Source organism: Somniosus microcephalus, chromosome 8, assembly GCF_052327205.1.
Source record: "Somniosus microcephalus isolate GS21.2 chromosome 8, FLI_Smic_1.0, whole genome shotgun sequence".
NCBI classification, from domain to species: Eukaryota; Metazoa; Chordata; class Chondrichthyes; order Squaliformes; family Somniosidae; genus Somniosus; species Somniosus microcephalus.
In genome coordinates this window covers 49,434,290-49,461,171 of record NC_140994.1, presented here as the reverse complement: position 1 = coordinate 49,461,171, position 26,882 = coordinate 49,434,290, and the positions used below count along the sequence as shown (strand labels likewise).

The 26,882-nt window shown below is 40.4% G+C and overlaps 1 protein-coding gene across 1 annotated transcript; it reads left to right on the top strand.

The window, feature by feature from the left end:
- Nucleotides 1-445: 445 nt before the first annotated feature.
- Nucleotides 446-23,698, top strand: LOC147113511 (uncharacterized). The gene is made up of 4 exons (XM_085996132.1): nucleotides 446-574; nucleotides 15,398-15,568; nucleotides 17,522-17,587; nucleotides 22,007-23,698. The coding sequence occupies exons 1-4, from the start codon at nucleotides 446-448 to the stop codon at nucleotides 22,034-22,036; spliced, it is 396 nt and encodes a 131-aa protein (XP_085852258.1). The 3' UTR covers nucleotides 22,037-23,698.
- Nucleotides 23,699-26,882: the final 3,184 nt, after the last annotated feature.

The window sequence follows — 26,882 nt, the reverse complement described above, 5'->3', positions numbered from 1 at the left end:
GTTGAAGTTGGAACAGACCGCCTTCTCTATTCTAGAAGCCCAAGCATCTATGACAGCAATCTGAGCATCCATGGAAGAAGTGCAGACTGCCTCTGTGGGGCCTCCATGATGGCTTGCAGTATTGTAAAACCATCATCTAATGTACTGTGTCTGCAAGTGGATTCTTTTACTTGAGATGAATTTTGCAGAACACTGATATGGTCTCCAGCGCACATACCACTGCTTAATGCTCTGCCAGCATCCAGCATAACCTAATGAGCTGAACATTCCAGATACCTCAGCAGAGAGGTTACACATCCTAACCCTGCAGCTAGTCGTGTCTCCCTCCTTGTGCCACCAGCAGCTGCTCAAGCTCACGGATGCTTTATCTGTCACCAAGGGTGCTCCCTTGCTCACTATCTAACTCTCTTGGAGTGGATCTGGTGCTTGGGGGACAGAGCAAGTGATGGATTTGTGCTGTGAACTGCTGGCAGTGTTTGATGCAGTAGGACCTGTGTCATCTTCCTTTGGCACATCTAGAAGAGGAAAAGTGGACAAGATATTTGATACATTTTCTGAAGAGCAGAGGTCAGCTGTCAGTTTGAGTAGGAGTGGCACAAAAGTTTCTCGATAGGGTTCAATGAAAATTATTAAAAGTTAGACTAGGATGGGAGAGAAGCAGAATGTCATCATGAACCCACAGCTGCCACATGCGCTCTTGCATCCCCATCTCTAATATATTTCTTTGCCAGGATTCAAAGTGCTTCCTCATAAGGGGCGAGAGGGTGGAGGTCGGGGGTTTGCCACCTGTTGCTAGGTCACTTCTGTTTATTATGGGTTGTCTTGTCCTTGGAACAAAAGAGCCATTCTCCAAAATTTCAGACTCTCTTCCCTTTTCCTCTCTCTCCCTCTCTCTGGAGTGTAGAAAGGAACATTGGTGTGTGGATTGTTCTTGTAAATATTTCAGCAGTTGGTTACAGAACACCATTGATAGCACTTGTGCATTTCTTTTCAGCTGGTTGCACAGTTTAAAAAAAAAAAATGTCCTGGAACTCAACATAGACTTTACTTAATCCGTTTATAGAATTCTGCACTAATTCAATTGAAAGTGAAATGTGGTGCTGAGAGATATGATTTAAGTTTCCAACTGCTCGAATTTCCTAACCAAGCCAATAGTAGTTGTTTATTTTGATAATGCTTGTAAGGTAGAGATGTTGGAATTAGGTATTTCAGCATGAAAAAAGTAATAAGCTGTCATTATCTCTAGCTTTTTGTGCTGATATTTTTGTTTCAGCAATGAGTGCTGTTGACACCTTTGCAGAACTGGTCTGAGAGCTAAGTAAATAGGATAAATATAGACAAAGGCAAAATACAACGGATGCTGGAAATCTGAAATAAAAGTAGAAAATGTTGGAAATACTCGTAGGTCAGGCAGCATCTGTGGAGAGAATCCGAGTTAACGTTTCAGGTCGATGATGAAAGGTCATTGACCTGAAACGTTAACTCTGTTTCACGCTCCACAGGTACTGCCTGACCTGTGGATTAATATAGATAGTTGACAAGATTACTGAAACAACTTGGATGAATGAGTACAGCTAATGTCTGTATTTCGGTTCTCACATAGGATTTGGAATCTCCTCCAAGAAAGTTCCCCATATGATGTCATCCGCACTCATTGAAACAAAGTAAATTTTGAAAAATGTGAAAATTCCAATTTTTAGAATTAGTGTGATTCTCTTGTGTATAGCTAGAGGGCTCAGATTAACTGTATAGCATTACAATTTGCTGTACAAAATGCTCTAGCTTTGAATCATTAATGTGCTGTGATGTACAGCATCTGCCTCAATTGGTCAATACAGTTGTAAAACACTGTTAATCGGATTCCTTCAGCTCTTAGTCGGCTTTCAATTACGTCTAGCAGTACTACCAATCAAGTTTTAAAAATTGTTTTGAGCTCTGAACCATTTATAGATTGGAATATGGACAATAACACATGAAATTGGGCTATAAATGTAATAGTTGCAATATAACTAGAAATAATGCATTTATTAGAATTTCACATTTGGATAGGCTATGTTTTTAAAATCTAATCTCTAAAGCATTTTTCACTCTTGTAAAATATTATGTTATTTTTTAAAGATATATATATTTAAAAGATGACACACACACCAAGTTGAATTTCTCTTCTCTTTGGTTACACCATGTGCTTTTCTGAGTTAAGATGGTGGAAGGGAACCTCCAGGCATCGATGAAGCTCTGTTTTGTAATCAACTGCTAGAAGGTGCACATGTGAGTCTCTCTCTTTGTCAATTGATGTCTTCCCCTCCATTCCGCCTCCCCATCCTCCAGAATCTGACTTCTTTCCAATTGCTGTCTCCCTTTCATGATCCTATTCTCCAATCAGAAACTCAGAAATCAACGAAAACCCAAAGATGTTTTATAAAGACATTAAGAGCAAGAGGATAACTAAAGTAAGAGTAGGGCCTATAGGGGAACATAAAGGGTAACCTGTGTGTGGAGGCGGAAGACATGGGTATGGTTCTTAATGAATACTTTGCATTTGTTTTCACAAAAGAGAACGACGATGCAGACATTGCAATCCGGGAGGAGGAGTGTGAAATATTAGATGAAATAAACATAATGAAAGAGGAAGTATTAAGGGTTTAGCATCTTTGAAAGTGGATAAATCCCCAGTCCTGGATGAAATGTATCCCAGACTGTTAAGAGAAATAAGAGAGGAAATAGCAGGGGCTCTGACCATCATTTTCCAATGCTCTCTGGCTACAGGTGTGATGCCGGAGGACTGCTAACGTGGTACCATTGTTTCAAAAGGGAGAAAGGGATAGACCGAGTAATTACAGGCCAGTCAGCCTAACCTCGGCGGTGGGAAAATTACATAGGATATACGGCACAGAAACAGGCCATTCGGCCCAACCAGTCCACGCCGGCATTTATGCTCCACATGAGCCTCCTCCCGTCTTTCCTCATCTAAATCTATCAGCATAACCCGCTACTCCCTTCTCCCTCATATGCTTGTCTAGCCTCCCCTTAAATGCATCTATACTATTTGCTTCAACCACTCCCTGTGGTAGCGAGTTCCACTTTCTCACCACTCTTTGGGTAAATAAGTTTCTTCTGAATTCCCTATTGGATTTCTTGGTGACTATCTTATATTGATGGCCTCTAGTTATTCTCTTCCCTACAAGTGGAAACATTCTCTCTCTAAAATTATGAAAAATTCTGATAGAGTGGATAAAGACCTCTATTAGGTCACCCCTCAGCCGCCTTTCTTCAAGAGAAAAGAGACCCAACCTGTTCATCCTTTCTTGATATGTATATCCTCGCATTTCTGGTATCATTCTTGTAAATCTTTTCTGCACCCTCTCCAGTGCCTCTATATCCTTTATATAATATGGCGACCAGAACTGTACGCAGTACTCCAAGTGTGGTCTAACCAAAGTTCGATACAGGTTTAGCATAACTACCCTACTTTTTAATTCTATCCCTCTAGAAATAAACCCTAGTGCTTGGTAGGGTTGCGAAGGGGTGGAAAGTTTAGCTTGGGAATTTTGCCCAAAAAAGCACATGCTAGCATAATTTTTTTTCTCCACAGGTCCCCTCTTAAAATTACTAACCGAGATGGAATCTTAATTATTAAGGAATTTCTTAATCAATATATGTTTATCTTCTTACTTTGCTTGTTTTAATAATTACAAGTTTTGTGTGTGACTGTGAAGTGAACAAATGTGTCCTGATTGGGTGGATGAGCGATTAGCTCCCTCTATTGGTGATGTAGCGTCGTGCGTGCAAAGGTCATGCTTTCATCACATGGAGCATCAGGAAAAATTTACTCACCCTGTTGCAATCGTGCTGATTGACCGCAGTTCGACACCGATCCGAATGCCCTTTATTTCTCTGCATAGAACAATGCCACATTTACCGTCGGATGTGTGGAAGCATTTTACCCCAGGCATTAAAGATGGAAAGACTATACATGTGCAAACACTGTACAAAGCCATATGTAAAGAATGCCACAAAGATGCAGCAGCATTTATCCAAATGCAACAACTTCACTCACAGCAAGTTGTTAAGTATGTCAGGGAAAAACAGGTAGTTGCAGCAACCTACAATTCCAAGCAAATGACAAAGAACAAGAACACCACACTGAAGCTGCCCAACAACACTAGATGGGGTGGCGTTGTGATAATGTACAACAGCCTTCTGGAGGGTAAGGAGTCGCTGCAAGAAATGGCAATATCCCAGTCTGGGGATATGGAAACCACCATCAAGAAAATACTGCTGGATGATGTGTTTTGGGAGAGAGTGGTTAGCAGCCTTAAACTACTCTCACCAGTAGCATCTGCAATTGCTCAGATTGAAGGAGATGACGCTGTCTTGTCAGATGTTCTCAGGCTTTTTACTAATTTAAAAGAACAAATCAGCATTGCCCTACCCACATCCCTGCTGCTCAAAGCAGAGGAGAAGGCAATTGTTCAATTCATACAGACGCGTCAAGAATTTTGTGTCAAGCCGATTCATGCTGCAGCATACATGCTGGACCCAAAGCATGTTGGGAGACCAATACTTTCTGGAGAACAGATCAACAGCGCTTAGTGTGATTTCTATCCTCTCGCCACCTCAATCTGGACGTGGGCAAAGTTCTGGGAAGTCTGGCAAAGTTCTCTACCAAGCAAGGTCTTTGGAATGGGGACGGGATATGGGAATCATGCAAGCGTATCAGTGCACATACCTGGTGGAAGGGACTTTGTGCATCTGAAGCCCTGTCACCCATTGCATTGGTGATACTCCAAATCCCACCTTCATCGCGGCCTCTGAACGAAACTGGTCACTTTTTGGGAATACGCATACAAAGGTGCGCAACAGGCTGACTAACAAGAGAGTGGAGAAACTGGTGGCTATCCGGGCGAACCTACAACTTATTGAGCCAGATACAGAAGTGTCCACCACACAGCTAGACAGTGACACAGAGGAGGAAATGGACACGTCCGAGCCAGAGTCAGAGAATCGGGAGGAGCAATGATGAGTAGGAGACTCGGAAGACTCATGAGTAGAAAACTCAAAGTGACAAAATAAGGACAAATTACAGGCTAAATAAGCTGATGCTCTTTATTTTATTTTAGATGGGTCTTTTTTGTGGGGGTTCAATAAAGTTCAAAATTATAACCTAAATAAAGTTTTGAAAGCCTGTTTTTATTTGTATGGAACAGTATGTCTATTTTGACGACAAAGATAATATAAGGGTCAGAGACAAAAACCATCAGTGTGCAAAAAAACTCAATTCCCAAAAATTCCCATGGAAAGTTTCCTCTTTTAAAAATTCCCAGAATTTTGCAACCCTAGTGCTTGGTTTACTTTTTTATGGCCTTGCTAACCTGCGTCGCAACTTTTAGTGATTTGTGTATTTGTACTCCTAGATCCCTTTGTTCCTCTACCCCACCTAGACTCGCACTCTCCAAGTGATGTGACCTCCCTATTCTTCCTACCAAAATGTAATACCTCACATTTCTGTGTTGAACTTCATTTGCCAATTATATGCCCATTCTGCAAGTTTATTAATGTCCTCCTGTAACTTGTTGCAGTCCTCCTAATTGACCCAATTTGGTGTCATCCGCAAATTTAGAAATTATGTTTTTGATTACTAAGTCTAGATCGCTAATGTAAATTGTGGACAGCAGTGGTCCCAGCACTGATCCTTGTGGAACACCACTACCCACCTTCTGCCACTGTGAATAGCTAGCCTTTACTCCTACTCTCTGCTTTCTGTCCTGAAGCCAGCCAGCAATCCATTCTGCTACTTGTCCGCTGATTCCGCATTCTCTGACCTTGTTTATCAGTCTATTATGAGGTACCTTATCGAAGGCCTTTTGAAAATCCAGATAAATTACATCTATGGCATTGCCATTGTCTACTCTCTCTGTTACCTCTTCAAAAATTCAATAAGGTCGGTCAAGCAAGGCTTTCCCTTTTGAAATCCATGTTGACTACTATTATATTTATGGTTTCTATATGTTCTGTTTTTTCCTTTAGTAGGGATTCCATTGTTTTTCCTACCACCGATGTTAAGCTGATTCCCTGGCTATAATTCCCTGGACATGTTCTATCCCCCTTCTTAAATATCGGTATTACGTAAGCTATCCGCCAGTCCTCTGGCACTATACCTTTTTCTAACAAATTATTCAATATGCGTAGTAATACCTCTGCTATCTCTTCCCTAGATTCTTTTAAAATGCGTGGATGCAATCCATCCGGGACGGGTTTTATCCTCTGAGTTTGATTAATTTATTTAATATATCCCCATTTTTATTTTAAATGCACTTATCTCATTACTAATCTCATCATCCAATGTCATGTCCACCTGTTCTATCTCCCTGGTAAATACTGAAGCAAAATAATTATTTAATATTTCTGCCATCTCTCTATCGTTACCTGTGGTATTGTGTATCCCTTAATGGCCCTATTCCCATCCCAACCTTTTTTTATTGATGTGCCTATAAAATATTTTACTTTTTTTTAATGTTCCTTGATAATTTAATTTCATAGTTCCTCTTTGCCTCCCTAATTTTTTTTGACTTCCCTCCTAATCTTTTCATATTCTCTCTCATGCACTCCCCTGCTGTCTGTGTACTTAGTGTATGCCACTTTCCTTACCCTCAATTGTTCTCTTATGGCTTTATTCATCCATGGAGTCTCATTATTGTTTAGTTTGTTCTTTCCTTTTAGCGAAATATCTTTTTCCTGCACTCTGTTGAACACTGTTTTAAATGTTTCCCATTGCCAATATTATTGCCTATTTTGTTTCCCAAGTTCTATTCTCAGCCCCTCAAAATCAGTTTTTCTCCAATCTATTAACCTGTTTCTTGTCATACTTATGCCCTTCTCAATTATTATCTTAAAGCGTATTATATTATGGTCACTATTGCCTATATGTTCCCCTACCTTTACTTCTCTTATCTGCTCCGGTTCATTCCCCATTACTAGATCTAATATCGAATCCTCCCGTGTTGGACTTTTTACATATTGGGTTAGAAAGGAGTCGGAACTCCATTCCCTTATCCCCTTTACCTACCTCTTCTGTCCAATTAATATCGGGCTAGTTGAAATCCCCCATGATGATTATTCTATGTATATGACTCATTTCCCTAATTTGTCTGCCTATTTCTTCCTCCACCTCCCTTCCACTAGACTACGTCTATTAGTGTGATTTATCCTTTATTATCTTTTATCTCTATCCATATGGATTCTATTTTTGTCTTGCTGATATCGGTGTTACTTTTTTCTACTGTCATTGTTATCTCTAATAAGTACAGCAACTCCACTTCCCCTTTTTCCCTCCCTATCTTTTCTAAATATGTTATACCCTGCAATGTTTAATTCCCAGTCCTGATTTTTCTGTAGCCATATCTCAGTAATCCCTACTACATCTGGTTCCTCACAACGTATTATTGCCCCCTCAGCTCCCCTGTTTTATTACGGACACTGTGTACATTGCTGTACAGACAGTTTAACTCATTTTTAATAGGATTTCCTTTCACTTTATGTTTAACCATCTTTTTAGATTTCTGTTCTATAACTCTCTCTCTTCCCTTGCCACGAATGACCTCCCTTACTTTATTCTTTCCTGTGCTCCTTTCCTGTTTTTATATTTAGGCTGGTTAAGTTTCTTGTAGATCCCTCCCCCCATCTCACTAGTTTAAAGCCTTTGCCACTTCCCGATTTATCTTTTCCGCTAGGACACGGGCCACATCCCGGTTCAGGTGGAGCCCATCCCATCGGTACAGCTCCTTCCTGTCCCAGAACTGGTGCCAGATGTCCCATGAAAAGGAACCTCTCTTTCCCACACCAGCTCTTTAGCCACATGTTAATTAAGAACATAAGAAATAGGAGCAGGAGTAGGCCAATTGGCCCCTCGAGCCTGCTCCGCCATTCAATAAGATCATGGCTGATCTGATCCTAACCGCCAATCCACTATGACAGGACTATCTCCTGAATCTAACAGCATTAGACACACGAAAACAGGAGCAGGATCAGGCTACACGGCCCCTGGGCCCGCTCCGCTACCCACAGGGCCATGACCTATCCGAACCTAGACTCATGTCCAAATTCCTGCCCGCTCCCCGTAACCCTTAATTCCCTTTTCTACTAGGAAACTGTCTATTTCTGTTTTAAATTTATGTAATGATGTAGCTTCGACAGCTTTTTGGGGCAGCATATTCCATGGACCTACCACCCTCTGAGTGAAGTAGTTCCTCCTCATCTCAGTTTTGAAAGAGCAGCCCCTTATTCTAAGACTATGCCCCCTAGTTCTAGTTTCACCCATCATCTGGAACATCCCCCCTGCATCCACCCGATCCAACCCCTTCATAATCTTATATGTTTCAATAAGATCGCCTCTCATTCTTCTGAACTCCAATGAGTAGAGTCCCAATCTACTCAACCTCTCCTCATATGTCCATCCCCTCATCCCCGGGATTAATCGAGTGAACCTTCTTTGTACTGACTCGAGAGCAAGTATGTCCTTTCTTAAGTATGGACACCAAAACTGTATGCAGTATTCCAAGTGCGGTCTCACCAATACCTTGTACAACTGAAGCAATACCTCCCTATTTTTATATTCTATCCCCCAGCAATGAAAGCCAACATTCCATTGGCCTTCTTAATCACTTGCTGCACCTGCATACTAACCTTTTGAGTTTCGTGCACCAGGACCCCCAGATCCCTTTGTACTTCAGTACTTTCAAGTTTCTTGCCATTAAGATAATAACTTGCTCTACGATTTTTCCTGCCAAAGTGCATAACCTCACCAGTATTGTATTCCATCTGCCAAATCTCTGCCCACTTACTTAGCCTGTCTATGTCCCCTTGCAGGTTTTTTATGTCCTCCTCACTCACTACTTTCCCTCCCATCTTAGTATCATCTGCAAACTTTGACGTGTTACACTCGGTCCCCTCCTCCAAATCGTTAATATAGATTGTAAAGAGTTGGGGACCCAGCACTGATCTGTCTACTTCTATGCCAATTTGCACGTGGCTCGGGCAATAATCCAGAGATTATTACCCTCTAGGTCCTGCTTTTTAATTTAGATCCTAACTCCTGATGCTCTTTCAGCAGGACCTCCTCCCTGTCCCTACCTATGTCATTTGTTCCAACATATATCATGGCAACTGGATTTCCACCCTCCCTTTCCAAGTTCCTCTCCAGCCGCCGTGAGATATCCCTTACCCTGGCACCAGGTAGGCAACACACCCTTCAGGATTCTCGTTCTTGGCTGCCGAGTATGTTATCTATCCCCCTAATTATAGAGTCCCCTATCACTACCACATTTCTATTCTGATCTTCCACCCCTTTGGACAGCCTTCTGAGCCACGGTGCCTTGGTTTGCATTGTGGCTGTCCTTCCTGCAGTGTTTCTCCTTGTCCTCACAGGTAGCAAGTACATCGTACCTGTTGGGCAGGACCAGTGTCTGTGGGACCTCCTTCTCAACCTCTCCTAAATCCCCGCTACCCGTCTCCCTAACAGTCACACTCTCCCTTTCCTCAGCCTGTGCTTTCCTCTGGGGTGTGACTGTATTCTGGATAAAACTGTCCAGCAATTCCTCCCCCTCCCCTATGTGTCGGAGTGTCTCCAACTTGCACTCCAGCTCAATGACTCTGAGCTGGAGAGATTTGAGATGGAGACATTTCCTGCAGATGTGTTTGCTCGGGACAGCCTTGCTGTCCACAAACTCCCAGATACTGCAGTCCAGGCACACAACCTGCCCTACCATATCTTAGTCTAAACTTATTTTATTTATTTAATTAGTTAAAAAATCTTTAATCAATGATTATTTATAGTTATATTAATTAGTTTAACTTGTTAAGCTATAAATTTAATACAGTATGTTATAGTTTCCTGATCCTAGTTTAAACCACTATTCCTAGGTTAGAGAGAAAAAAACCTTAATACTCACCAACCAACCGATCACCTACCTGCTGTCCCATGACATCACATCTTGGGTTTTTTTTGAATTCGTGGTAGGTCCCGCCGCCACTGGTGCCTCCGATTAAGTCCGCACTGTTCCTCTGCTCTGCTTTATTTCCCACTGCGGCCGCTGGTGCCTCCGAAATTATTGGAAAAATTCTGAGACAGGATAAATCTTCATTTAGAAAGACATGGATTAATCAGGGACAGTCAGCATGGATTTGTCATGGTAAGATCGTGTCTGACTAACTTGATTGAATTTTCTGAGGAGGTAACGAGGAGGGTCGATGAGGGTAGTGCGTTTGATGTAGTCTATATGGATTTTAGCGAGGCTTTTGATATGGTCCCGCATGGCAGACTGGTCATGAAAGTAAAAGCCCATGTGATCCAAGGTTAAGTGGGAAGTTGGATCCAAAATTGGCTCAGAGGCAGGAAACAAAGGGGTAATGGTCGAAGAGTGTTTTTGTGACTGGAAGGCCGTTTCCAGTGGGGTTCCGCAGGGCTCAGTACTGGGTCTTTTGCTTTTTGTGGTATATATCAATAATTTGGACTTGAATGTAGGAAGTATGATTAAGAAGTTTGCAGATGATACAAAAATTGGCCGTGTGGTTGATAATGAGGAACAAAGCTGTAGACTGCAGGAAGATATCAATGGACTGGTCAGGTGGGTAGAAAAGTGGCAAATGGAATTTAATTCGGAGAAGTGTGAGGTAATGCATTTGGGCAGGGCTGACAAGGCAAGGGAATACACAATAAATGGTAGGACACTGAGAAGTGCAGAGGATCAGAGGGACCTTGGCTTGCATGTCCACAGATCCCTGAAGGTAGCAAGATAGGTAATAAGGTGGTTAAGAAGGCATACGGGATACTTGCCTTTATTAGCTGAGGCATAGAATATAAGAGCATGGAGGTTATGCTTGAACTGTATACTGTAAAACACTAGTTAGGCCACAGCTAGAATGCTGCGTGCAGTTCTGGTCACTATTACAGGAAGGATGTGATTGCACTAGGGAGGGTGCAGAGGAGATTTACGAGGATGTTGCCTGGGCTGGGGATTTTTGGCTATGAGGAAAGATTGGATAGGCTGGGGTTGTTTTCTTTGGAATAGAGAAGGGTGAAGGGAGACCTAATTGAGGTGCATAAAATTATGAGGGGCCTAGATAGAGTGGATAGGAAGGACCTATTTCCCTTAGCAGAAGGATCAATAACCAGGGGGCATAGATTTAAAGTAATTGGTAGGAGGTTTAGAGGGGATTTGAGGAGAAATGTTTTCACCCAGAGGGCCTGGAACTCACTGCCTGAAAGGGTGGTAGAGGCAGACACCCTCATCACATTTAAAAAGTACTTGGATATGCACTTAGTGCCGTAACCTACAAGGCTACGGACCAAATGCTGGAAAGTTGGATTAGGGTGGATAGCTCTTTGTCGGCCGGCACAGACAAGATGGCCTCCTTCTGTGCTGTAAATTTCTATGATTCAGTATGCGGGCAGTTGGATGAAAATCACTGTTCTACTACTGAGGTGCAGGTGTATTTAGGATGGGAGGAGAAAAAAACCTCTTGTATACTGGAGAGATTTAAACATTCTAAATGCTGGAAATTTAAGATGTTGACCCTCTGTGCGTTTCCAGCATTTTCTATTTTGATTTGAAAAGAGAAAATATAGGTTAACATTTTGGATGTAGACCCTTGGGCAGAACTGAAAGTTAAGCAAGCTCCATAAAAACACTAAACAAATTAGGGGTGAGGAGATAAACAGTTAAAAGTCAAAAGACAGATATGTTGGCTCCTGTGATGAAGAGGCAGTTAATGGGTTTTATAGTCTAGAATTTTTTTTTAAAGCTGGAAAGAGTTGAAAAACTGCTAGATGATATGCAAAGATAATCTCAGTCTAGCGATGAAAAGGCCATTGGTCCTCGGATCAATGTAAAACTTGGATTTTTTTTAAACTCCTTCACCTGGCTCCTGTAGAAAAAGGGAATCACCTGCCTACATGTATATCTGAACAACAATTTGTCACTTCACTAACTTAATTGGGAACTGTATTTCATTTGTTTTTAAAATTGAAAAATTCACTTATAAACCAAATCATTATGAGTCACAAGTGGTCTGAAATGTGCTGCTGTACTATGGAGAAATCCAGCTGGGAATATTGCAGTTATTATGATCAGAAGGATTGGTTTTTGGTTATGCTGTATGTTCTGAGATGGGTGATACTGTAGCTAGCATACATTTTGCCACAGATTGAGAAAGTTCAATATATTCTGTTTGAGGAAAAACTTCTCTCAAAATATTTATCTGTTTGGAGACAGGGTCCAAGCTGTTTAATAAATTCTGAACAGAATTATTCTTATGAAGAGAAAACCTGGTATCCCCATGGTAGTGGAGAAAAAGTCAAAGCTCGAAGCTGGATACAGACACTTCTGTGGATTGAGTGCCCTCTTGTGGTAGCTTGCAGAGGTCTTTCTCTCCCAGTCCCCAGAGAGACCATTAGTGTTCAGTATTATGCATATTAAGCCATGACTTCTGGTTGTAGATGCAGGAGGTGAATGACTCGCCAGTGTCGGTCAGTAGAAAATAAAAATAATTTCACACTCTTGCATCAGTATTTCTGTTTAGGTTGCCCATTGTGAATTTTGTTTGAGAAGTGAAGGATGTATTCACACAGTGTAAACAGCTGGGAAACATTTTGTGCATTGGGAGGCTCGCTGTAGGAATTTTACCAAAGAATAGGAAAAGAAACAGCAAGTTTATTGAGGAGGCCGGAGTACTACAGCAGGGTCATGATTTGCTGGGTCCAAACTACATGTCTTATTCAGGGTTTTAGATTGCAACCACTTGAAAGCTGGGGTAAGAAACAAGAGGTGGGTGGGAGCTGTCATGTTGCAACCCTGCCGCTAAACTTGTGGGCACGTTGCCATGCTATTTCCTTCTCCAGTAGTCCACTGCAATTTTAAAAATGTTACTAAGCAGGGAAAATATAAGATTGAATATAAAGAAAAAGCTCAAATCCAGTTCTGTTGAAATTGCCTTGGTGGCTTAGTGCATTAGTGCTACTGAGCCAAACAGGGCACAAAGGTTCCTGATTTGATCACTGGCCTATGTTGAGTTAGCTGATCTCAATTGGGGTGATAGTACAATCCCATAATTGATTCAGCACTGCTTAACTAAGGAGAGATTAAAAATAGACCTTCCTTTCTATTATTAGTTAAATGCAGTAGTTTCAACTTACTAATGATTTTGTAATGATATTAACAGTATATATCGTGTCAAAACCATCCAGAGTGAGCAATGGACACAAAAAGTGGAAGACAAACAAAGAATTAGAGAGTTTGACAAACAGAGGCAGAGTTCCAGGAACAAAGACACTTTCGTTTTTGGTCTGAGCAATTCTACATGAGATTTCACTAGTTATTTAAATAGAGTGCAACTCTGAGGATACATGATCCCATAAATTGGTAATTCTAAAATACATATCGGGTTAACTTTACTGCGAAGATGGTTTTTTGTGTGTGCCTTTTGTGATGTTAGTCAACCATTTGGATATGACCAAGACCACACACTTCAGGTGGCACTACACCTTCACTGGCAGGAGATTAAAAAAAGAGAGCGGGATAGGGTAACTTGCCTGATGAATTATTTTTTCCACTTTATTCTTCATCAAGACCTGGTGTTACTAGGTGCTTACTAGGTGAGGATTTGCAGGTGCAAATATCTTTGCTAAACCAATCCACAGTTCTACTGGATTACATCAGTGATTCACCTCTTCACTAAAGCAACACTCAATTTTTTTAGTGCAAAGTGCTACTTACATAAAGCTAAGAATTTTACTACAATAATGCACAATGTTTCGATATATTAAAGTACAACCACATGATTTGTATTGCCAATTTTAGACCTGTAAAATAATCTGTGCATATCCTCTACAGGAGAAATGAAAGGTGCGCTCATCACTAAACAAACTCTTACCTGTCGCAACTAAACATATTCCTAAGTCTCTTGATAGATGATATATATAATAATTTTCTTATGTAATAAGGTTTCCAGTTGCCCAGTAGAGCCATTTCTGTTGTGTAATCTCTAGACAAATCATCACTCTTGTTACTGCAGTAACAATGTTTTAACATTATATAGTATCTGAATTGATCAATTATCATGTCTAGTTTTAATATTGTACCTTGGAGCCATTTGTAAAATGCATTACTAAGACAGTAACTTTAGCCAGTGTGTTAATGTCAAGCATAATGTGGGCTATTAGAAGTCACTGCTACAGTATTCTATTAAATTAAAAGGAAGGCTTATTTTTTAATTTAAAATAACCTAAGGAACTTTTAGTGCCCTCTAGGGCAACTGGAAGATGACACCTACAGTATTACCATTTGATCTATCCAATCTGAGGTTACAGACTTGTTGAAAGACACTAGCAATGTAATTGTCTTTTTTCCAATGGGTGTATTTGGCTGAGGTTATGCTATCCAATAACCTGCGATCATTTGACCCAATTCCATTGTTATGCCTAACCACTAAACACATTATTTGAAGTAACAGATTGTAGAGCATTGTAAAACTACAGGTATATTGAGGTTCTACCTTGTTAATTGTCTTCAGTAGTCTTAACTCTAGTAGCCTCTAGTCTATGCTGCTACTTGATGTTGGCAAAGTCACTATATATTTTACCTTAGTACCCCTGGACTAGCCGGGGGGGGGGTGGAATATCAATCTCTATCATTGCCCAATCATTCTGTTGTGCAGTGAGGTGTACACACTTTGGTGAGGACAGGATGCAGCTGAGATAGAATACCCCTGATTGTGCTGAAATTTGCTGTCTAGTCTTGCAGGTGAAGAATAGCCACTGGGATGAGGTACTGGGGGTGACACAAGCATGAGATGGTGTCTTCAGGAGAGGGGAGAAATTGAGGTAAAATTAAAAATAACAATAGTTCATTTCAAATCAAAAATTGTTACAAATTTGTAGCCTCAAATTTGTATGTTAATTTTGAGCTACTTTTTAATCTCCTGTTAAAAACAGGGGACCTGAAATTTTGCTGTGAAATACCAGCATCTAACAGGTTCATCTGAAATTCCTCTCTCCACTATTTTAGACAAATGCATTAAGTGTAACCCATGGCATAATTTCAGGGTCAAGATTGTCAAAATATCAAACTAAAAAAGTAAGTCATATGTCATCATAAAATTTATGGTGGTAAATTGCACAGTGCCATTCAGCGGTAGGGCTTCGAACACTGCAGTCTTGATTCTCTGACCTGTGCTTTCTTTGAGCATGGCTCCACACTGAGAGTGCTGTATTTACCCTTAATTATAGCTTGAGATTTGTATTGACCTCTTCAGTACACTTTACAGAATATTGGTATTAAATAGAAACCTCAGATTTGTATTCACTTATATAATTGGTGTAATACATTTTTTTGTTTTGTTTCAGAAACGGTTTTGCCAAGGATTAGATGGTAGTTTTCCAGTTGAAAATGATGTACCATATACCCAGCGAAACTGGAGCCCCATAGATCATCGGAATCTACATAAGCATGTTCAGCCTGCAGGATTGATGAGTAGAACAGTTGCACTGCCTTATGTAGACAAGTTGGCTTTTGTGGTACTGCACAATTTTTCTTTTCACAGTTGATATCTACTTAGAGATTGCTATTTGTAAAATGAAATGTCTTAATAGTATCATTGCTTTCAATTAAAGGGTTAAGAGTTGCTTTTCTTGAACAGAAATACTGTGTAATTCTACCACCTAGCAAGTTTATTTTATCATTCAATTTTTAATTCTCAAACCGAGGTGTGCATAAATATTAACCACTAATTAATGAATCCTTTCAGTTCATTTCTAGAATGCTTCACATTAAGAAATGTTCAACAGCTTCATGCATTCAAGAGTTGCCACTAGGATTTAAGTAAAGCATAACGATGTATACAAAAAGTTTCATGCTATGTAGAGTTATCTTTAGTTGTACAAATTATAAATTTTGTTCGTCCAAACCTAGCTTGCGCTTGGAGAACTTTTTGAGTTATGCATAATACTAGGATGAAGTTGCAGTTCTTCTCACTAATCATGGGTGCAAATTGAGGTGATGAATAAATGGTATTGCACAACATTAAATATATTGGCATAAGTGTTATTTGTCCTATAGCATATTGGTAGCAGACCCTAATGACAACATTGTGTTCCCCTCCTGCTTTACTTCATAGCATTCAACATGTAATGGATAGTAACCCTATCTCAAACCCACACTCTCTGAGCATGGGTCCCTTCTGGAAATGTGAGATCATGGAATTATCCATAGTATGAGTACAGCAGGCATTGGAGTTCTTCTAGTAATTTCAAATTGATTATAGTCAATGAGGTACAGTATTCAGAAATACTTCAGTCTGAAGCAAATTTTAAAATACACTGCTGATTGGAATATGTTAAATCAGTAATAATTGTGTAAAATAAAAACATGTAGTTGCAATCTAATTATATTTTGTGTATTTATCGCCTGAGATAAGCATACTACACTGTTCTCATTCATCCCTTTCAATTTTTCCTCTTTTTATCCCCAAATATTAGAAATCTGAAATGAACACAGAAAATGTTGGAAATACATACCATTTTAGTGTGTCCTGATAAAGGGTCTGCACCTGAAATGTTAACCTATCTTTTTGATTTACAGACTGATGTTGCATATTTCCAGTGTTTTCTGTTTTTATGTCATTGATCCTTTTGGGGATACAGTATTATTCTAAAAGAAAAGGGATGCCTTCCCCCTCCTCCCCATCTTAAAAAATAATTAAGACAAGGGGTAATTTTCACCTTCATCACTTGGGCAGTAAACTGGTGGTGTGGATCACCCATCTGTTATAGAACTCGGACGGTTTTCATTTCCAATGATTTCACCAGTTTATTGTTAGTGAAGGTGAAATTACCTCCATAGTAGCTGTATGTGGTGCACTATTTCCCAGCCAAGAAGGTGGTAGGCATCCTGTTCCTAGTACAGCAAACTCATTTGAACGGCACCTAATCAACCGGAATTCTTTAATAACCGGCAAAATAGATAGCCGGTAATCTTGCCGAATCCGTTTGTTTTTCCGAGTCCGAGTTTCCCGCGGTGGCCGAGTTAGTCACTGGTTTTTATTTTTTTGTGTATTAAAAATTGCCTACCTCTCTGTTATCTGGAATTTTTAATCAACCGGCACCATCCCGGTCTCGTCGGTGCCGGATACGAAAGAGTTTACTGTACTCTGATTTTCCCACCCTTTCCACTTGGCACCCTTATCCTCCTGTGGCAAAGCTCTTGTTTTAGTTAATCTCCATGATAACACAGCTAAAATGTGGCAATCATTGGTGCACTCTTGTCTCCTTTCACTTTGTGGTGCAGTATGTTGGAGCACCAATGCACAAGGAAACCACTTGTAAATTTTCATTATAATACATCTGTCCGTATACAGTCTTTCAAGCAATTAATGACTTTTTATGAAGTACCACTGATTACTGTTGATTATTTGATAGTTAATGTTAACATCACCAAATTTAGTTATTTACAATAGCATTTTCTTTTCAAAGATGCAACAAAACCATGTACAAGCAGGCACATCAAAGCCTTGTCCTCGATGTTTGGCAGGTGAATCTGTAAGTACTTTTATTACTTCATGAGGAATACTGAATGTACTGGTCTCGCTAGACGTGCTCCTATCTAGTTATCCAGCCAGCTAAACACTCATTCAAATAATTCCTCGACAAGCGGGTTTGCTGTTTTGAAGCTTTACTTGAACAAATTTGTGAAACTAAACAAAGACAAAGTATGTTTTGTACATAGAACTGAGTACTATACATTAGATGTTACATAAGATATAAACATATTTATAACAATAGAATAGACTAATTGTATAACTAAATGGCACTTGAGCTAAACTTCTGTAACTAACACTTTGCTTATAAGAAGTTATTAGTATTGTCAAATACTACACTGACAAGGTTGCTATCCTGTTATTAAACAAAGATACTCACAGACATTGCGCCTTGGCTAGCATATAAGATGAGATGGCACCGGATTGAGAATCCCTCATGTCAGATTCTCCATAACTCTGCCAGGTTCTTCCTGGAATACTACTTCCAGGGTCAAACAGGAAGAAAGGTCAAATGACCTATTGCAGTATACTAACTCTGCTATACACTAACTACCACTAGAGGGTGCTATCTGCATGTAATAAGTCCAGAACATTGAACACATAAATTTACAGTCTTTATAAATAGAGGATAGGGTACATGAATGAAGGTTGAAACGGATCATCAAATTGACCAAATATTTTCTTTAAATTAATCATAAATTTAATAAAATGATACTGAAGCCCTCATTTTCAAAGATCAGGAAAACCTTTGGTGAGAATGGTTATTCCCGGCTAGCTTACCACGCAGTGAGATAACTTAAATTTTGTGGGGTCAACTCATTTGAACAATTACCATAAGCTCTCAGCACAGCTTTAGCCTTGCAGCTAACCTAAGAGACAACAGCTCAAATTTAAAGGATGTGCACATTTAAAGGTAAGTGGCTGCATATCAGGGGGAAAAAATTGTTTAGCCTTTCTAAAACTTCAAAATGAATTGAAATGTTTTGTCAACCGTTGCTGGGGAGAGGAGAGAACTGCCTGGAGAAAAGTGAAATGAGAAGCTCCATCTGGAGGCATGTGACATAATCTGTAGACAAGTGGCAGAGCAGTGTAGCTCATCCCTTTTTATTGCTGGTAAAATGGATGTGTTGCTACATGAGGTGGGTATGTTTGGGGATGCCGACCTGAAGTGCCAGTGGGCAGTGCTGCACCTTGACTATTGGAAGATGAAGGCCAGGTTCATAATCTGTACAGTGCATGGGTGCCACCTACTATGCTTTGTACTCTTGGTAACCCTGTCACTGGGATACATTCTGAGCTTTGTCGAGTGAATTCCTCCTTTCCTCAGGAAAAGTGATGAACGTGTTGTACCTTGTAAACAAGCCCTCTGTTACTTAATGCATCTGATCAGCTGACTGATTTGGCATATGCCACTTGCAGTGATTAGGAAGGATCGGGTAATGTATAAATGTTAATGCATGCCCATGGGAAGAGCTGTCTCTGTCGTACAAAGTGTCTGCAGGTTGGCTTCCAAGCAATAGTATAGCTTTGTAGCATTCTCCTTTGTGAAACAGAAATATCAAAGATGGGTCTCCTGACATGCCCAGGAATGACTAGATAGGCCAGTAAATGCAGATTCTGGTGCAAGGATGGCTACGTCTTATTGCCCCTGCATTTGTTGCCCTGTCATGAACCTGTCTTCCTCATCTAGATCATGCAGTGCTTTTTGGGACTCCTGGTGGAACATCCATCATGAACACTATTTACTGCAAGTTGAATTGCAGCAACTAGTAACAACATCTCTTTTTTTTAATATAAATGACACACTCATGTCGCAACAAAATTGCCTTACCTTATCTACCTTACGTCAGCTTAAATGTTTAGAGAGCAGGGCTGTTACTGTCCCTGAACTCTGAACATTAAAATTTTTAACTGTTGTAACAGAGCTCTGCCATTGCAAGAATCCAGGCATGTCACAAAGGATGATAGTTGTGATTGTTTGAGGCCAATCATCTCAGCCCAGGACATAAATGAAGAAATAACTTGTGTTTATAAAGCACTTCACGTCCTCTGAATGTCCCACAGTGCTTTACAGCCAATGAAGTACTTTTGAAGTGTAGTCACTGTTGGTGTTGAAAACGGGCAGCCAATTTGCACTCAGCAAGCTCCCACAAACAGCAATTAAATAAATGATCAGATCATCTGTTTTTTAGATGTTGGTTGAGGAATAACTGTTGGCCAGGACATCACATCGGGAGAACTACCCTGCTCTTCTTCGAAATAGTGTCATGGGATCTTATGTCTGGATAAGAGGGCAGGCGGTACCTCAGTTTAATGTCTGTGCTGCACTGAAGTGCCTGTCTAGATTATAGGCTCAACTCTCTGAAACCCAACCTTCTGACTTATAGGTGAGACTGCTACCACTGAGCCAAAGCTGACATATCACTACAGGAGTTCTTTGAGGCAGCGTCCTAGGCCCAACTATCTTTAGCTGCTTCATCAATGACCTTTCCTCCATCATTAGGTTACAAGCAAGACTGTTTGCTGATGATTGCAGTGTTGAGCGCCATTGACAATTTGCGCAACATTTCCTGCCACTCTCATTCGCATGCGCCGGAACCTAAAATTCGTCCGAAATCAGCGTAAACAACCGGGACCCGAGGAAAGCGTGACACACTCACCGTATATTTTTTAAGTATGACATTTAAAGCTTCAAGCCATCTCGCCATCATTTATGCACAGCATGTTTAAGAAAATCCAATCGCGGAAGCTTTTCAATTTTTAATGTGACTCATACTGAAGCCATAAAAATACATTCAAAGAAACAGAAAATACAGTGCAGGTCTCGGTGAGAGATAAATTTTTAAAATATCTTTTAAAAAATTTAAATAAAACACCAGAACAATGGCTATTTCCTGCTGTGCCTAAAATTCTGTGCTGAATTTTACATTTATTTTGAACCAGTGTAATTGCAGGAAATTCCCTTGTTCGGCTCTTTAGCATGGGGCGGAGCCATAATAATGAACCTGGGATGCATTTGGGTACAGGGATCAATAGACGGACATAAGATGAAGAAAGTTAGAGTGTAGCGCAATTACATGCATAACACACTTCCACATGAGTTTTCTCTACCTTTTACGTCGGGTATTTGCTTTACAATTGTCTCTGGTTGCAAACACACAGGAAATTCCATCCCCATCTGTTTTAGATGTTGGTTAAAGTATAAATGTTGACCAGGGCACGGGGAGAATTCCCCTGCTCTTCTTCAAATAGTGTCATGGGATCTTCTACATCCACTTGAGAGGGCAGATGGGACCTCGGATTAACGTCTCATCCGACAGTACAGCACTCCCTCAATACTGTACTGAAGTGCCAGCCTACATTATGTGCTTAAGTGTCTGGAGTGGGGCTTGAACTCGTGAACTCAGGCAAGAGTGCTACCACTGAGTCAAGGCGGCTTCTCTTGAGGCTCCACAATGACTCAAGAAGTCTATCCAGTGAGTTGCGGAGTCATACAGACTACGAAGATCCCATATTCAGTGGGGATTTCGTTGATCTCAAGGGCTTCAGCAACCCGGGTTAGGAGAGGAAAATTGGCCAGAGTTCTGTCTTCTGTTCACTATCTGCCAAATTTTACCAGAAGCACACATGTGGATGACTGGCTTGGCTGTGAAGGCTTCTTAGTTTGAATGTTTCTTGTGGCTTGCATGAATAATAGCCACTTAGGCAAGGGACAAGAGTTGTCCAGCAGCTGTGACACCATATCCCAACAAAGAGTCAAAGCCTCCAGATGAGGATGGAAAATAGCGAATAGCTGAAGAAAGTTGAAGGGAGCTGGGGAGGGAGAATGGAAGACTGGGCAGGCAGAGATGCTGTCTGTCATGCCCAGAAAGCGTGGCTGCCATTACCTCTTGTGACTGGTATTTCTTCTGGCCTCTGGAAGAAACAGCGCCACCTCATTTGCTTTGCCACACCAATTTATAATTTTTCAACTTTTACTTGACGTGCTATTTTCTGCATTGTATGTACAGGAAACTTTGTGCCATCCGGCACCGACGGGACCGAGCTGTTGCCGTCCCATCAAAACTGCCGGACAAACCAGCGCTAATGTTGAAACATACGGAGATTTTGAGCTCCGTATCTGGCAACAAACCCCAACAGCTTCTAAATAGTCGGCCGTATCTTGCAAGCGTCTCTAGCTTAGCAACAGCTTCAGCGAGACCTTGCAGAGCCTGACTGGTGAAAAAAAGCAACGAAAAGAAAAAAAAACTAATGAAACGGCTCCTGATTTTTGCTGGTGGCTCGAGCATTCCGGACAATTAACCTCCGGATAAACCAAAGTTTCCTGTAGTTTTGTTTTAAAGGGTAAGCATACTTTTTCTGCAAGTGATCCTATTGAAATTTTATAAATTAAGTTATAGTGAATATGTTTCTGTTTCAGGGTCATATTAATCATATCATGGCTGGCTAATTCTTCATGTAAAACTGAAGAACATCACCTTTAAGAGACTTTTTAATGACATTATGAAGATTCTACAAGAAGTCTAAATTGCTTAATAATTTTATATTACAAGTTACTGATTTCAAGCTTAGCCAAGATTCACCTAATGAAAACAGCTGGCATTATTATTACCTGTTGTACTTGAACTCTCTAATGATCAGTGCTGTACTATTGTACTAAATACAGAAGAACATTTGTTTTCTAACCAGAGGAAGTTAAATGGTTATCAAGCAGGGCTTTTTCCACCAAGGTATGTTTGAGAAAAGTTAAAACTTTGAATTTTAATTAAATCAAGAAGATAATACTTGAACATTGGTGCTACTGTATAGAATTGATGACAATGTGCTAATGTTTAAGATAGTTTTTAAATTGCGTTTTATTTAGAAATTTTTGTAAAAGAAAAACTTGCTTCAGTTTCTGATAGAAGAGAAAAAATTTTATTATAATGTTTCAAAACTAAATAAATTGGTTTTATTTTTGTTCACATGTGTGCCAGAAGATAAACAACTTTAAACCATGGTAATTCATTTGCAAACTAAGTATTCAGATTGATTCTGCTATTTTTTCTTGCATTTTCCTTCATTCCTCATGTGAAAAAGCTGGTTAATGCTGGTGTACAATTGCTGGCAACCCTCCAAGTGCCATTTTTCATTTGTAAACCAAGCTAGTGCATTTCAGCAAGCTGAGCAGCCATTATAGTGGAGCCTGATCCTGTCCACACATGTCCACTTTCCAGTAGGATTACTAGGTGGCAGGCCCAGAAGTGCTGAGGGCATTTTTGTTTCTGTTAGCCGGGTGTTTGGCATGTGTCAAAATCAGGTGAAATATAGCACCTCAACTCCTGCCCTAGCTGAGTGCCAATTCAGTAACCGCAAAAAAAAACACACCTTTTGATCTGTAGGACTTAATTCCGGGCCTTCCCATGCCTGTTTGTGTTCTTGAACTTGAGAGGATGGATAGACAAACTGTCGGGGGCCTGTGCCAGTGTGCCATTAGAACTGAGAGCATTGCCCAGGTTGACTTGTTCTGATTTATAAATAGGATGGGAGGGGGAGACTGCTTCCCCCTTTCCAGAGAAGAAATTTGTCCCTATTTTGTACCACCCTCAATGGCCTGGCTGAACTGGCATGAACCTGTATCATCACTTTGTGATGGTTTATATTTAGTGTGTCTGTACTTTTTTTTTACAATATAAAGAAGGAAAAGGTTGAAATTTGTATACCACTTTTGATAATGTACTTTTAAAAAAAATAAAAAAAATACTCCTCAGCAGGAAGCTGTATCCTAAATGTTTACTTGAGAAAATATCTGCTAGCATTTTGTATCACTTCTGCTGCAAATGATTGTAATTTGAAACTGTTTATTGTACAAAATGCTGTATGATGTTTTACAAAACCTTATTCTGAAACAAATGTGCTGGTCATGTGATTTTTGGCGCATCAAGCATTGAAGACAAATTACTGAGGGGAAAGTTTTGCACAGATCACAGTGGGAATTGAGTTGGTACAGTTCAATATGTTTTTATCTACTTTGTTTATAGCTACATTTAACAGACATTTGATTGCTTTCTAGGCTCTTTTTAGGTGTAACTAAAATTTGAGCTAAAATAAAATGGATACTATCATTTAAGAAGGTGTGACGCTTATTCCTTATTCTCAGGATTCTCTTTCTCACCTGGCTCTTCTACTATACATCATAAGAGAGCAGGTAACCCAACAGGCCTATTGAGCTGTTCAATGTACCTGGTCTCTTTCTCCCTGATGGCATCAAAGAAATTGGGAATAGAATGAGTACCTATAAAATATTATGGTTTTGTGTTCTGCAAAAGAACTTCAGGACTGAAAATTATTTCAAGTTTGTTCCACTGAATAAAGTCTCCAAAGCATCATAATTGTAAGGAAACCCAACATTTTGCATCTGGCAGCATTGATTTCCACTTTGCTAATGTTAGCAATGGGCTGAGTCAGCAGGTGACTGATCTATATTAGGATTTGAAGTGTTCTTTTTATTACTTGATTCATTCCCAGGCTCAGCAGTTGTCCTGACGTTGAGTTCATGAATTAATTCTGAGCAGGAACAACTACCTTTACCTCGTGCAAAATGACAATACTCTGGGGACACCGCCCTGGACTGAAGGTAAACATTTCTCATAAAAAGCAGTAGTGTTCATTAAAATTATTATGTTAATAATAGAAAATAATCTGCTTATATAGTACTTCCCCCCCCCCCCTCCAGTACTGTGCATCCTTTAGGATGTATTTCATATAATACATCTTTAATGACTCCTTTTCTTTTTGGGGGAAATACTGTTTAAACCACCCAAATGCCTCAGCATTAAAATATTCAGCAAAAATAGCTTGATGTGATAGTTGAAGTTAGAGTGCACAACTGAATATAGTTGCTGTACCAAAATGAAAAGTGATGATTTGAAGACTATTGCTTCATCACTCTGGTCCCAAATCCCTTTGTGGTGGAAGAATTGGACTTGATTCTATTGAAAAAAGTGTTCAATGCAAAACTACCACGATATGGTGGTGTTGATGTTATGGATGACTAACTATAGTTATTGGATGAGGCAAACAAAGCAGAGTTATACCTGAAGACATTATAAGGCTGATGTTAGACTTGAGATTTGCCTTATGGATATGACGAACTGGTTTTGATCTGTGGCCAAGAAGAAACTAGCCTGGAAAAACTGAGTTAATTAATGACATGGTACCTTTCAAGAATAATAGTTGAGGGCTAGAAGAATACAACAAAGTCTTGAATATGCGATCAAAAACAGTTGGAGTCCTTCTAATTCTGATTGGAAAGTTAAAATTAGAGCGCTACACTGGAGAACAATGTGGATGTTTAATGAGAACTTTTGTTTCTTAATTCTGAGATTGCTCATGAAAGGGCCAAACCACTGAACATGGAGATGCATTTCTTGGCTTAAAGCATCTTGGTGAAAATTGGTGGCAAAAATGACACACTTCTAGAGGCCTTGAGAGGTAGCCGTACTGTATGTCCCTTTTCTGCTTTCTACAACTGATTTCTGACTTCTGCTAATTACTTTTTGCTGGTGCTGAACTGCCTATGTCTGCCTGCACAACAGTTTAACTGCAGTCATGGGTGGTCAGGTAGGTCTGGGGCTGGAGGACAAAGGAGAGTAGCCAATAAGACAGGAAAGAACAGGAATAGTTGGGAGAAGAGGGCCGAGGAGGGCACTGCGCTGGAGAAGATAGCCCCAGTTTGTCATCAGGGCGAACATCTCCTATCTTAATTTCACTAAGGAGTAATAGGTCAGGCCCCTTCATTAAGGAGCTATGTCACCTGCTGCAGCCACAACTCGAACCGAGGCATGGGCAGCCTGTGGCATGGTGCCAGTCTCTGAGCTGGTGCTTGCTTGGGTTCGAACACAGCATCTTCAGGAAGGCTGGCCTCCTCTTCATGAAGTGGCAGTGGGGCTTCCACATTTTCAGCACCTGCAATGAAAGTGAGCAACAGGGGTTAGCTTTTAATCTGAAGGGAGAGAGAAAGAGAGAGAGAGAAGTGGCTGATGAAAGCAGCTGTAGTTTGTCATGCAGTGTGTATGGGGTGAGATAGAAATAAGAAGGGAAAAGAAGATAAGGTGTGAAGAAACTCTGCGATGTCACCTCCAGCATGCTACTCACCACGGCCATGACTCCCCAGTCCGTGATGACCAGCATGTTTCTTGCACGGGAAGAGGATGTTCAGGCAGGCTCGGCCTTCTCCCGTCACGGCCTCCTGTCACAAGTTGTGCACGACCTCCTCCTGCAAGAAAGAAAGGGATGTGATAGTGCCGTCCTTGTGAGGTGTTTAGAGCATATGCCACTCCTTGTAAAATCGTTTGCGTGTAAGATGTGAGGCGTGGGGAAGTGAGGGTTGTAATAGTGGTGAAAGTGGGAAGTGCATTGAGTGTGAGTAGGAGGAGAAGGAGGTGGAGTGGAAGTGTGGTGCAGTGATTGTGGTAGAGGGGAGTATGCCATGTAAGTGAGGCTGCAGGTATAAGGAGAGAGCAAGAGAGCAGTATTATCGCCTTGGCTACTCTGGTGAGGTCATTGAATCTACATTACAGTCATGTTCTGGGAGGTAAGCTCCTGACAGTAACCTCCTCAGCGACCTCTTCCCACTAGTGGTGGAGTTGTTCCTTGGGGGGCTTTCTTTCACCTCGAGGAATATGATCTCCCTCCTACCTACAGCTTGAACCGGTGCTTCCAACACTGCATCAGAGACCATGGATGTCCTCTCTAGATCTCTTGGAGCCATTTTTTCCACTTGTGAAGTTTCCCTTCTGCCTGCAACCAGAGTGCCCCTTCCATTTAAGAGGTGCTGGCTGTCTTTAATTGGCATCAGTGAAGCCTGATTTGCCACTGCATGTGCAGTGTGTACCTGAATTAGGGTGTGATCAATTTTCTATGCTCATGTATTTTGAGATGGAATGTTGGGTTCACTCAGCATTTTTAATATATAATTATTGATTTTAAAATGCTGAGTGAATCTAACACTCCATCTCAAAATACATGAGCATAGAAAATAAAACTATTTTTGAAATACATAGATATGTTGAAATGAAAGATTGCATGAAATTAGGTTTCAGCAGGATTTTTCAACTGTTTGAAATAATTTGGCAATTCTTTAAATAGCATCTATAATATATAGTGTAGCAAATGATCCTTTATCTTTCAAAACATGAAATTCTGCATTTTGTCCATGCTGACAAAGTATAGAATGGAATAAACCTGTATTTTTTCATCTTCACTATATAAATCTGTTTATATAAACTATATGTTGACTTGCATTGTCTATTGCT